This window comes from Pecten maximus, chromosome 13, assembly GCF_902652985.1.
Source record: "Pecten maximus chromosome 13, xPecMax1.1, whole genome shotgun sequence".
NCBI classification, from domain to species: domain Eukaryota; kingdom Metazoa; phylum Mollusca; class Bivalvia; order Pectinida; family Pectinidae; genus Pecten; species Pecten maximus.
This window is the reverse complement of record NC_047027.1, coordinates 19166427-19180532: the sequence shown is the minus strand read 5'-3', so window position 1 is coordinate 19180532 and position 14106 is coordinate 19166427. Positions and strand designations below refer to the sequence as shown.

The 14106-nt window shown below is 35.9% G+C and overlaps 1 protein-coding gene across 8 annotated transcripts in view; it reads right to left on the bottom strand.

Moving 5' to 3' along the window:
- Positions 1–1378: 1378 nt before the first annotated feature.
- Positions 1379–14106, bottom strand: part of LOC117341475 (dual specificity tyrosine-phosphorylation-regulated kinase 1A-like) — an 84894-nt gene continuing 72166 nt past the window's right edge. For 5 of the 8 annotated variants that reach the window (XM_033903335.1, XM_033903332.1, XM_033903337.1 and 2 more), the window contains exons 6-9: positions 9467–9613; positions 8440–8580; positions 7376–7658; positions 1379–6080 (exon numbers count right to left, since the gene is read on the bottom strand). In XM_033903335.1, coding sequence (XP_033759226.1) covers positions 5362–6080; positions 7376–7658; positions 8440–8580; positions 9467–9613 — 1290 coding nt within the window. In that variant the 3' untranslated portion in view covers positions 1379–5361. Of the gene's footprint in view, positions 6081–6641; positions 6703–7375; positions 7659–8439; positions 8581–9466; positions 9614–14106 lie in introns of all 8 variants that reach the window. The other 3 variants (XM_033903339.1, XM_033903340.1, XM_033903333.1) reach the window with 3 other exon arrangements.

The window sequence follows — 14106 nt, the reverse complement described above, 5'->3', positions numbered from 1 at the left end:
CATGATGAAGATTTGAGCTGTTTATTGACTAACCTGGTGACATTGGTTAAGAGTTGTTAAGGTCAGTACTGTTATATGAAACAATATTTTAATTGTTTTGTTTGTTTGGTGGGTTTATCGCCCGTTGAACAGACAGGGTCCTCTTGTAGTAGTTAGCGGCTTCTCACTGAACAACAAACAGGAGGCCTGTTGCAGGCCATCCAGAAAATTTAGGGTAGTCTTGCCCATGGACACATCACAGACTGGTTGGTTTCTTAGCTTCCTGAGAGACACAAAAGTACAAGGGTAGGGAGTGTCGAACCACACAACTGGGATATTCACCTGAGGTTACAAGGCCATTCCTCAAACTGACACAGCTATCGCAGCCCCAGGCTTTAATCTAGCTTTCAGTGTTGTCCTTCATCTGTTGTCAGCTGCATTCCCCTTTTTTAATCTCATCTCAAACCAATGACAAGGTCAAAGCATATGGCAAGGTGAAATCAGACAAGGTCAAAGCACATGGCAAGGTGAAATCAGACAAGGTTGAATCAGATGGCAAGGTCAAATCCGACACAATTTATATCATATGGCAAGGTCAAATCGGACAATGTTGAACCATATGGCAAGCTCAAATCTGACACAATTTATATCATATGGCAATTAAGGTCAAATCGGACAATGGTGAACCACATGGCAAGGTCAAATCAAACACGGTTGAATCAGATGGCAAGGTCAAATTGGACAAGTTTGAATCAAATGGTAAGGTGAAATCGGATGACAAAGGCAATCAGTAGTAATAGTAAAGAAAGCTTCCAAATCCAATTTCAACAAAATTACATTTCATATACCGTTATGTATTAGTGTGTCCTCAAAATGGCACAAGTTCTGTTCAAGTGAAATATCTGCACATATTCCTTGAATTAGGCATGTTATTAGTGTCATCAAAAACTTGTTTTGGATTACTATCCGTCAATATTGTAGACATTGATTTCCTAATTTTTTTTTCAATTTCCAATAATGATTTGTCAATTCAATACCCCCGAAATTTTAAACGATTACTGAAGTTTTAACGAACACCTGAGTTCTGATGTGTACACTAATAGATGATCATTTGAACAAACTTATTGGCCCTGACGTCATCCCAGCAGGCCACTGGCCCAATATACCATGACACTGTGGCCTTGAAAGTAGGGCAAGGTCATTCATTTGATTTGATTTGATTTCATCCCAGCATGCTACTGGCCCAATATTATGACCCTGGGCCTCTTTGTTATTGGAAGTTGAAAATGTCAATTGTTTACAGATGAACGAGAGACGAAAGGTTATTGCAAAATGTAAAGACTGCGCTTTGGATTCGAAACTTTCATAATTTCAAACTCTAAAGAAAACAAAACTCATGTTGTCGTCCTGTGACAGTTTAATGATGCGAGTGATTGGATACTTACAATGAACTTTGTACAAAATAAATGAACCTGGTCACCCCTTTAGAATGTTGTGGCTACATGTTAAAAACTCAAACTGGCAGAGAGGAGAGAGAGATAGAGAGAGATTTTAGGGAGGTAAACTACCAGAGGACACATGGTGACCACAGAGTTACCCCCCTTAGACAGGAAATCGTGAGAAGCGAACCTAGGGGTAACAATGAAGTTCTGGATCCATCTATATGCTAAAATGATAAAATCTTCACTTATAAACAGTTTTCTCACTCACACACTCTCTTGTAAGGATCAGCATTAGTTACTCAATAAGATACAGAAGTATGGATATTAAAAACATGCTGTTATTTTGTTTTTTTTATAAACTTATTAATTTTGAAAATTTCCGAATTTGCAGTTAAAAATAAGTATTAAAAGATGAAAGGTGGAACTTGTGTTCCTATATCTATGCATTCTACAGACTTTTGATTATTGTCCTCTGGCTAAAATTTCTAAGAGATGTTCTTCTTGCATCATCTTTATTGTTAATTTTGAAATTCTTGAAGTTTGAAATTATGCACTTTGATAGAAAAACTTCGAAATTTCAAAGTCAAAAACACTTGAAATTGTACAGAGAAAAAACTTTCATAATTATGTTCAAATTTGTTTTACCTTTCAAATATTTAAAGTGTTAGTAAAAATTAGAGAAGGTAATTTTTGATGATTTTGATGTAATTTGGTTAAACCGAGACCATGCACCTCTGAGCGAGGTATTTCAAAGAGTTCTTCTGACACATTTCTGTCAATAATAACTTGGTAGAAACTGAACGCCAGATTGTCAATTATCAATAGGCTGTCTTTGCATATTGTAAAAAAAAAAAAAAAAAAAAACAGGTAGCTAATGTTAGAAAGAATTTGGCAATAAACATATTTGGCACCTTAAAGTTGGAACTTAGGTTTGGTATATATACCTTGGTATTTAAAATATCCCTTTGAATTTCACACACAATATCGCACTTATGAACTTTTCCCTGTTAAAAATTATGAGTGTGAATTACCTGCAATTCATTTAGTTAGAAATAATGCATGTATTTTTTGTCAACAATACTATGAAAATGAAGATCTATTGTATAGTTCATTAATTAATTACATGCAACTCTATCAGAAAACAAAAGTACATGCAGATTAAAAATCATCTCCCTTCCACTTTTGAATTATGAAACCATCTTTCAACTTTTAAAATGAAAATTATGTCCCTTTGACTGGAGAGTAAAATGCTCTGAGAATGTTTTTCAGCTGATTCTTGTCCCCTTCTTTCTGGGGAAAATAATACATTTAGCTAGGTTGAACAGGCTGTTTTCGACTGTAAAACCAGTAAAAAAAAAAAAGAAAATTTAGGAGATCATACTTCTGTTTATATATATCTGATAAAGCGAGAAAACAAAATTGATAAAAACCTAAGGATCAAATCAATTGATGAGGTAATTTTGCCTGTTCTACTCCCCATATATGATAAGAAACTTCACATATGATGCAACCTCTAATATTTTGTAGTTCTAACCATCACAAATTTTGTAGGAAGCCAATCCTAGGCTTACTGACAAATGCATGATTGTTTTATGTCATTTTTGTATTTTACCACATCTATAACACTGGAAAAAAAAAAAAAAAAAAAAACTAATTCTCTTCCATTTATTTCTAATCTAAAAATTCTCATATAATCTCCCTCTAACTCCAAAAGTGTATATTTCTTATGAATTATTTTCCTCCAATCAATTTCAACTGTATTGTTAAGTGTAGTCCTAAATATTTTTCCTCCAATCAAATCACCTGGTAAATTATTTTTCCTCCAATCAAATTTGACTGCTAATATTGTAGTAACCATAATAGTTAATACTAATAAATTCTTTTTCCTCCAAACAAATTTTACTGCTAAAACTGCTAATTATGTTTCATACAAGTGTAATTCGTCCCCCTCCCATGTCTTGATTACATATGTAAACGCACAGTAGTGGATATGATACAGTTTAATATAGATCAATAAAATGGATAAATTCCTATTGTATACAAACATGTCTCTCTCTGTAACAAAGAATAATACGACTCGCATCTCTCACAATCCATTTAACAGGTGATAGAAACAACTGTAAAATTCGCTTTCATTTTCTCAATAAATAAGATTAAACAAACATTTACAAACTTTGTATATCATTACATTATATGAAATACTCCCATTATTTCTCGGACCACTGTACATGACGAACAACTCCCGTCACTCTACAGTGGTGTATAACACCAAAATTTCAACATTTGTCCGTTTCAATGTCAAACCTTATGTAGATATGTTATACATATCAACACTGTATCACATTAGTTAATGGTTTTGTTTTTTTTTGGTTGTCAATTTCCATTACCTCAACACATCATGGCTTTCCTCTCCGAAGAATCGTCAATCATACAAACACATCATATATATATTTGATTTTATGTGTTTTATATATATATTGCCATATTTGGTCAACAACATTTAGAGAAGTCTTTTTTCTTCCTTCTGTGTTCAACACTGGCCACTAAGGCATGAATAAATTCTCTGTTTCCCACGACGTTTCCAATACGATTCAACTACATGTATTAACAATTTTGTCCAAACAATCCACAGTTTTCTCCCCCGATTAATTTTTTTTTTAAATGTCAACATAAAATTTTAATGAAATTATCTTTAATATATCTAAAATGAATGTTAAAAGTGACTTTCACACATTTGAATAAACACAAAACATCAGTTTTCTTTTCTCTCTCTCATTTTTGTAATTATCTTAAAATTAAAATACTATATTTATCCGCAAATAAGCCCCAGCCCACAAATAATTATATATATAAGTCCCCTTTCTCATTTTTGTAGAATCATAGATAAAAAAAAATAAAAAAAAATAAAGTTTTTCACAAATTAGCCCTCCCCAAACTTTTACCATAATTTTAACCTAGAAGCGGGGGCTAATTTGAGGATAAATAGAGTACAAAGAAACAAATGAGACCTTTAAAGACTTAGATGGGTGGTTTTTGTTTGGCAAAAGATTGTAGACGCCTGAGCTCGGTGGATAATAAGCCACAGTTTCTCAGTGGAATGGTAGAGTTGATTGCCCTTGTTTAGAACACACTACTGACAACAATAGTGACAATGGACCACAATTAACATCATTTTCACGAAAATGAAATGCTGCTCAACACTTCTTCCTCATTAACATTTCCTCCGCCTCAAATCCCACGGACAGCTTTAATTTGTTAACCATGACCTTTGACCTATAGATTACATCCAAGATGAAGCACTGAATCGGATCTTTCTGTCATGATTTTGGATAAAGGCGAGTTGAAGGTTGGAGTGACCTTTGAACTCGGCCAGCACAAGCTGGGGTCTTATTTGATCGGATTCACCAGCGCCCAGGAATTGTATCACAGTCGACAATGTATGTAATCATACAAGGCTCCCGTTGTATCACAGTGCTTTCCCTCCCATGTACGGGATCACAGGCTCCTGGGTTAGTCAAGCTCCTCTGTGCTTTGTTACACAGATGATCAACATTTGGTCGTGTGGATCATTTCCAAAGTTTTCAGTTCCAGACTCCGACCAACTAGCATCTTCTGTAGATACCAGTTTTCTTATGGACGCGCAGAGCTCTGCCAGCAGCGGCAAATAGCGCTCATGACGACGACAGCGGCTTGCAACGGAACACAACAACGACAAAGGCTGTTAGGCGACTGGCTAGCTGCTCTTGCAGTGACATATATCTCCATATGAAGATATTTCTATTCCACGGAACAGAAAACAACAAACCCTACTCACAGTATGTCCACCACAACAAATACATTTCTCATTCCTGTTTTTGCATCAATAGCTGCAATCCAACTATTTCTTCTAGCCACTGCAAGACTCTAAATGAGAAAAAATACACTAAGACTTGGCGTACCATCAATGACTAGCCACAGGGCTTTGTTGTACCACAACTCCATGCATGGGTGAGTCCTCTCCACGCTCTGTGGCCGTGCGCGAGTGTTGGCTGTTCGCGTCATGGCCGGGATTGTTAGCGTTTGTACTAGTCTGTATGGAGAAGTTAAATCCTGCCGTTGGCCAGGTTTGTTGTGAATACTGGCCGTACTGGGAGGAAGGATAACCCGCCATGTTAACAGCCGGGAGCTGGGCGGGGTCATTATGTATCACCTGCGGGTGACCGTGACCTTGAAGGTTGGTTGTTAGGTCGACGGCCATCCCCGCTGTAGCAGGGTACGTAGTCCGTGACGATGTGAAGTTGCTAGAGTTGCTGGGATATCCGACCGATCCAAGCAGTATGGCTTGTTGCATCTGCGGCTGTGGTGCGTTATGCTGTGCCACCATTTGCGGTGCTGTGCCACTTGGTGGCAACTGCGGAGGAGATTGGTGTTGCCGAGACGAGTGGTGATGAGAGTGGTGCCTATGGGAACGGCCGTCACTCGCTGGTGCCCAATTCTGAGTGCCGGGCGGCTGTTGATATGTGGGAACTACCTGGGGCGGCCCTGATGCTGGACTCTCACACTCCATATTAGGGTATTGAACTCCTTGACCCTGATGGGCAGAGTGTGAATGAGAGTGAAGCTGGGAGTGATGTTGGTGTGTTGGGTCAGACCGAGCCCTCCCACTCGTCGACGAACCTACTGATACAAAAGAAGGAATATATGTAACTTGTGAAAGCAACCATTAAATCTAAATAGGGTGGCGATGTTCAAATCATTATGTTATTTTACAATCATGAATCAATCATGAAATCAATGAATTAATTTAAAATTCCCAGTAGATTATTAGGGATCAGTAATTGACAGCTTTAAAAGGCATACAAAATGAAGGGCATATCAATCATCTAATACATGCAAAGAAAAAACTGAAGCTGGTGAAAACGATGAAACAGATGACGGAAAGATGATGAATGAAGAATTGGATTTCCACTTCATTAAAATTCACTGAAGAAATTAAATATTCAAGTTTGTTAACTTGATAATGAAATTCATTGAAGAAGTAATGGAAAATTATACATATATATTTTATAATGAAATTCTCTGAGGAAGATAAGAAATATTTCATACATAATCAGGTTAATTGGTTTTAATATGAATTTGACTAATTTGTGTACACACAATCTACAGATTTGCCCTTTGTCATGAAAGCAAACACTCAGCTACTACACTATAATTAGCCAGTAGTAATAAAGACATATTTACATTATTAACTGTAGTGGCTCCCCCCTCTAAGACGTTATAGGTGATGAGATCCATTTTATTTCTGAAATTACAGGAGGGCAAAAAAATGATGAGTGAAGTATATTTTTTGCAGTGAAATGAAGCTACCTAGTGGTAGATAACAATATGTGTAAATAGTATGCATTGTTAAGTCTTAAAATTACCCCAGTATATCGGGAGAATTTCTGTGTGGAGACCCAATTATAATTACCTAACATTCATGCATAATTAACGAGAAAAAAAAAAAAAAAGTTAACTTTTGAATGTTTCCTTTTTAATTGCTCAAACTTCAAAAACTACAACCAGGCTCAAATCAATTTTGATGACAAAAGCCTGTGTTCTATTCTATTACAATTCCAAATATATGTCTGGTAACGCTTTTAAATCTATCACATATGAAAGCTATTCATGCAATGTAAGTCCTTCAAGTTTTAACTGGAGTGGACATGGCATAGTATGGCATCGATTGGACATGTAAAACACAAAACCTTGCCACTCTAACGACCGAAAAACTAACATGGCATGTAAACTTTCTGATCAGATGCCTGTCAATAACCACGTAGATTATCAATGAAACATTCCCTTAAAGACAGATGCCAAGGCAGATTGGAACAGAAAATTCCTCGCTACCCACACAGGATATGACAAGAGGTACAAAGTATGGCCATGCAAAATAGGAAAGTAGAATAGAAAACAATGCTGGGAACTGATGATACCTGTCGGACTTGACACATGCTGTTGTTCCATAGCGGGACTGTTGGATGCACTGTTTGGCGTGTTAGTGCTTTCGTCCGTTGTTTTCTTAAAGAAATTGTGTTGAAGAGCATAATATGGCGTTATCCTCGTTTTTGGTTCAAATTCAAGCATCCGGAGGATAAGATCTTTGAACTTAAGGTAGTCGGCCACATTGTGTCCGGGTTCCCCCGCTCTACGTCCCCCTGGCCCGCCTGTCTCTGCTCCTATTACCTCGTGGAGCTTCCGAGATCCAGGCTGTTTGTACTGAAATAGAAAACAGACAATTTAAGCAATTTTCTAGAAGGTCATAGGCATGTACTTTTAGGCTTTGACATTGAGCAAAATTTTACTTTTGAATGTTTGCATTTCAGTTCTTTAGTTTAGCTAGTACTATCGTTCCTCTGCTGGGTATTTCCCAGGAAAAGTATAACTGTGAGATAATAGTTTTGTTGTAATGTTTTGTTTGTTTGTTTTTTCACACTGTATTTGCACTGTCTTGCATGGCCTATAGAGCCAATATGAGCATAATAATTAATTTCCTGGTTATCAGTTAGCATTAGATACTGCAGTGACCAAAATATTTCAAACTTTTTTTTTCTTTTTTTTTTTTCAAAAATTTATTTGCTTATTCATTTATTTATTTTGAAGTTTTGAAGTCCATTGTCATATTGAACAGGACAGACCATTTTATCCAATGGATGAAACAGACATTACACTGTCAATGTCATACTGCACAATTATATCCAATAGATGAAACTGCTATTATACTGTCACTATCATATCTCTGATCTCATCTTGGTAACTACATCAAGGTGCAATGCTATATCTGTGTGGGAGGTTGATATACAAGGAATGTTCTGTAATTGTAAATATTTTGGTACGTTGATACTTGATGTAAAAATTTCCCCTATTACCATGGAAATTATCTGTGTGGAGAGTTTATATGCAGAAAACGTACCACAATTGTAAATATTTTGGTAAGCTGACATAAAAAATGTCCCTATTACCACGGAAACCATCAGAATATTTATCTTGATATGAATACCTTTTTGCCATCTTTTGACTTCTTGCATATGTAGGTTCCATCTGGTAACTGGTCGAAATATTTACGAGCTTTCGGAGCCTGATCCAGTAGATTTTTAGGAGGCATACCAAGAACCTCGACAATCTTCATCATTTGGTCAAACTGAAAAACAGAAATGATTTTATAAAGGGGACATGTGTCAACTTCAATAAAGTTGTTAGGATTTGTGACATAATAGCTTTTACTGAAGTCTGGGGATGAAGTAGACAAAACTCAAAAATTCTTAATAATCATATATTTCAAATCTCCAGTTTTTAACTAGAGCCTTCGGATTTATTTCATTAAAATTGGCAATCTTCAGTGAAAGAATTTGCTCTTGAAATGGAGATTTTTGAAAATGAAATAGAACATTTTCACTACACTGATATGCTTTATTAAAACTGAGTTAATTAAAGTAAGTTTGTAATAAACTGTGGTTGCAACAAAAAGAAGTAGGAGCAAAATTTGCCAGTTTTGAAGGACCTTATAAAAGGAAATGCCCAGTTTTCATCCGTGGATTAGTCACGCTATTTTATCTCTACTGTAATTCTAGGTTTGTACAGAAAATTACTAATATTTTGTGGTTTTTGTACAATCTGACTTTGTGTAGGATCTCTCAATATGCATGTATCAAATATTCTACAATGTTCAACTTGTGCCTGTCACTTCTTCAGAGAAGTAAAGTTTTACCTCAAAGCTAGATTATCTCCCTTAGATTGTCTTGATGCTACCACAATCTGAGGTAAATATTAACCTTTTTCCTAGCTTCAAGTAGAATCAAATATCGTCATTATGATTTAACTTTTGAACTTTTCTTTTAGTTTTACAAAGAAACTAGACCTGTAAGCTCTTGAGAAAAAGTGTTTGAAGACTGACAATGGATGTCGCAACAAAATAGCATAAACTCATTCAAGCTTTGGGCAGATGAAATTTTTAATAATATTTCTGACAATAGATTTAGTCAATCCACCAATTGTTAGGAGATTGTGTGACAATATGAATTACATACCTCGTTAGAGCCAGCAAACAGCGGTTCTCCCGTGTGCATTTCCACCAGTATACAACCTAGTGACCACATGTCTATAGCCAGATCGTAGGGGATACCCAGTAGTACTTCCGGCGATCGGTAAAACCGGCTCTGTATATATTGGTATATCTACAAAATAAAATATTACATCAAACTCTGCGATTGGTAAAACTGATTCTATATATACTGGCATAACTACAAAACACAGATTCAAACTTTACATCAAACTTTTATCAACTTACATTACTTAGCAATTCACACCAACAAAGATCAATTATGAAATTATTTCAATAAAATTCAGGCAGTTATTATCGTGTAAATGATTTTATGGTGTTAATAGGGACGTTCTAATCAAGGTCAAAGTCAAGGTCATACAGGGCTAACAGGAAAAAGATAATAAATATCTCCTTCACTACAAATAAAGAAGTGCACCATAATATAAAATTGATCGTTTTTAATTGTACCATAATATAAATCGATCGTTTTTAAGTACGGAAAGAATTATTCAAAACATGGCTACAGAACTATGATAAAATATATCTTTGGCACACAATGACCAAATGAAATCATGATCTGAAGTTTTAATGCAAAACTCTGGTCAATACATTTGATTAATTAAGATGCCAGCCGTGCATAGCCAGTAGACAAACAAGCATTGGCCAGACATGAGGCATTCGGACACTGATTCCCAACGAAAAGACAAAATTACATTTATGTGTTAGATCTGACCATAACTTGTCTAGACCATCACGACACATTGTCAGCGAAGTCTAGACGTTTACGGATGTAATGGACTGACCACTCCGGAATCCATAGGGATCTAGCCAGAAGTCTTGACAAATTCACGAATATATATTGCGCTTATTATTTGTATCAAGTGACCATAAGTTGTCCTAAAGGCTGCACAATCAGCGACTGTAAGTGCAAATTGGTCAGTGAAGGCAGAAGTCTAGACCTATTGGGTCAGGCAGGCTGGTCAGCACAGAATCCAATCGTCCTAACATCAGTCCCCAGCAGCCAGACAGGAGCTGTGCAGAACTGGATTATGTAAATGGCTAATGAGTTTATTTCTAGCATTAGTCGGTGCCTATGTAAATGTGAGGTGTCTGCTTAGTGTAGCCTACACTTGATTGATTTTATATAAACGCTACAAAGCAAGTCTTTTTTCTCATCACATTGGTGAGGTTTCAATTGTAAAAAAACATTTGTACATCTAGATTATTCCATTGTGTAAAAAAATGCATTTTATAACGTCTCGATTATATTACTCAAGCTGCATAATTCTAGAAAAAAGATAAAATATTCTGGGCATGAACGTTTGAAAAAGGCAGTTACCTGCCATAGAACTTATACACGTCAGATACACGTTAAAATGACATTGCCACAATTCTGTACAAGTGTAAAACAATATCGAATTTTTCTGATTTCTGCTTACTAAAACTGAGAGATTTTTCTTTTTTCCCCCACTTAATTTTCTATCAAGGTGAATTTCTTTAAAACATGTACCATAACAACTGGATACAGTTACAACTGTTTGAAGATGTCCTGACAACATTATCTCTGGATTTAAATGCCCCCCCCCCCCCCTCGTGTTAATATATATTCAGTCGAGATAGCAAAAATGCCTACACTGTTGTTACTTCAATAAAATCAGTCTCTCAGTCTATGTCAAACAAAGTCGATCTTTCAGTACTTGCTGAAAAAAGGATTTAATTATTTCAGTATATCTTTCACCTGATACTTGAACTACTCAGTCTTTCAGAAACACGAATGAAGTCATTCTCTGAGTAAATGCTTGAACTAAGTCGATCTTTCACCAGAGGGTGAAGAAAGTATTCATTTCAGTAAGTGGTTGAAATGCATCAGTCTTTCCTTAGATACTCGACAAATTCAGTAGATGCTCAATTGAAGTCATTCTCGAGTAAGAGCTTGAACTATGTCAAGTCTATATATGATAATGCTCAACGTCTGTTTCTTAGTAAATACTGAAAAGTCACTGTTTTGTAGAAATCTGAACAATGTCAATCTTTAGGTATCAGATTACAGACAGGACACAAGCTACTGGAAAATGAAGACAGCTTCTGCACTATATCACCCCTACATAAGTCTGGTATCCCCAAGTCGGCTGGTTGGTAGACGATAAAGAGGGAGCGCCACTCCTATCTGTCTGTAAATGGTACTTGTCTGTAGGTCTAATATTCCAGCTTATTAAGTCTGTAGAATCGTACATTTACAGAATTATTCTATGACATTTGGTGTTGTATCATACTCGCTGGATTAAGTTACCCTTGGGTGTTTTCAGACTCTAACTTTCGCAGTAAACATGCATAGTACATGTATATCATGGAGATTTGTGGTGGATGTTTAAATGTTGGCTGTGTATATGATTTTGCACTTTTGTACCATACTATCTTCAATAAATCCCTAGCTATATATAGCCAATAATGTCAATTGACCAGCACAGTTCACAGAATCAACTTTTGGTTTCATCTGTGCATGTTTCCATTTACTTGATGAGTACCATAATTTTCCATAAATAAACCCCTGCCCACAAACAAACCCCTTCTTCATTTTTTGCAAAATCATCAATTTTGATATAGCAAGCGAAAAGTTATTCACAAATAAGTCCTCAAAGTTTAATACTAAACTTCTACCATATGGGTAGGGGGCTTATTTGAGGATAAATATGGTACTGAACTTTGACACTATAGGGGAGGGAGCTTATTTGAGGATAAATATGGTATTAAACTTTGACACTATAGGGGGAGGGGCTTATTTGAGGATTAAGATGGTACTAAATCTCGACACTATATGGAGAGGGGGCTTATTTGAGGATAAATATGGTATTTGTGCCTACATTGTATACAGTCATCACCCCGAGAAATTCCTTCTTTATATATCATACCTAGACATTAACCCTGATTTTGTATCACTAGCTTGTTTACCTAATGACTGGCAACAGAACTTGGGACTTGTCCAAGTCTAGTACATACTTCACTAATGGCATGTATATATGCAAATTGACAACAACGTAGATTATATTTTAACAATATTCCAATTTCTTTGTAAATTTTTATTTGTTCTTTTTAAGACCTGTGATGTTCTCATTTCCCCCCCGTACTGATTTCCAAAATATATCTTCTTTGTTAAGCAGTGATTTTGAGAAAATACAATTTCCCCCCATTAAAGTACAGGTATATATAAGTAAACAGAGACTTGTGTAAGTCTAGCCTGCAATCGGTGAGAGACATCTGTATAGGCTGACTAATGCCCAGGTTTTACCCAGTCTATACCAGACACAACACTTGAGTCATGGACATGGCCAATACTGCCACTTTACACCTTACCTAGTGACCTCACAAATTTTATACCTCGTTTTTTTATTTTTAAATCTCCCCTTAAAGATTGGTGAGCTTTTCTCCAATACTGAAGAACTTTTTTCCCACTTGGCTAATGTAACCACTTAACACCTTATCAAGTATCCTTAAATTTTTTACTTTGTTTACAAATCTCCCCTTAAATTAGTCTATTTTCCTCAAATACTAACTTTTCCCCCTTTAACAAATTATAATATAACACATTCATGGACACGAATGCTAATGTAACCCTAACCTTGTGACCTCAGTTATTTTACTTTGTTTTTAAATCTCCGCTCAAAATTTTGTAACACTTTGCCAACATTATAAGATACCATCAGTTACACGGACCAATTCCAATGTGCTGTAAACCAGCAGATTTTCACATTAATGAGAACATAAATACTCACACAAGACAAAGGAAATCATTTAAGCCAGTCGTTTTAGTACAGATGTCTAGGGATACTTACTACTAAACCAGAAAATGAAAAATATTAACCAATCTTTCCTCTCTCAATCAAACTGGTTTCATAGACCTATATTGATAATTGTTTGCCTATTTTACACCTCGTATGTGGAAAACACAGAACTGGTGATCCTTCAGGACCCCCATTATATAAGGCCTTTACCCTCAATCTGATAACTTGTCATAGGAAATTAGTACCATATATTCATCTGTAAATAAGGCCCCTTCTTCAATTTTACAGAATAAATTCTAAAAAGGTAAGATAATGGTAGTTCACAAGTAAGCCTGCCTTAATCTTTAATACTAGGGGAGGGGGCCTTTCTGTCATGGTATATTTCTATCTTTAATACTAGGGGAGGGGGCCTTTCTGTCATGGTATATTTCTATCTTTAATACTAGGGGAGGGGGCCTTTCTGTCATGGTATATTTCTATCTTTAATACTAGGGGAGGGGGCCTATTTGTCATGGTATATTTCTGAGTGCACTATGGGTAATAATGACCTTTACCAGGGCATCAATTTAATTATTATTCAAAGAAATCTACATATTTCTCTCATCTTTAATTGACAGACAGCTGAAAACAAAACCTGACAAATGATGTTCAGAGTACTAAAACAACACAAATCTGAATGCATTATGCATTATTTGACAAAATTATAGCATACGACTGATTTGTGTATACATTGACTGCTGTTACAGATGCAAGTAAGTATACAACGGTTTGAACACCTGTGATGGAATTAATTACCGGTATCAACAGCTGTTCAGTATTCAATTATATAGTAATTTATGCTGTATCA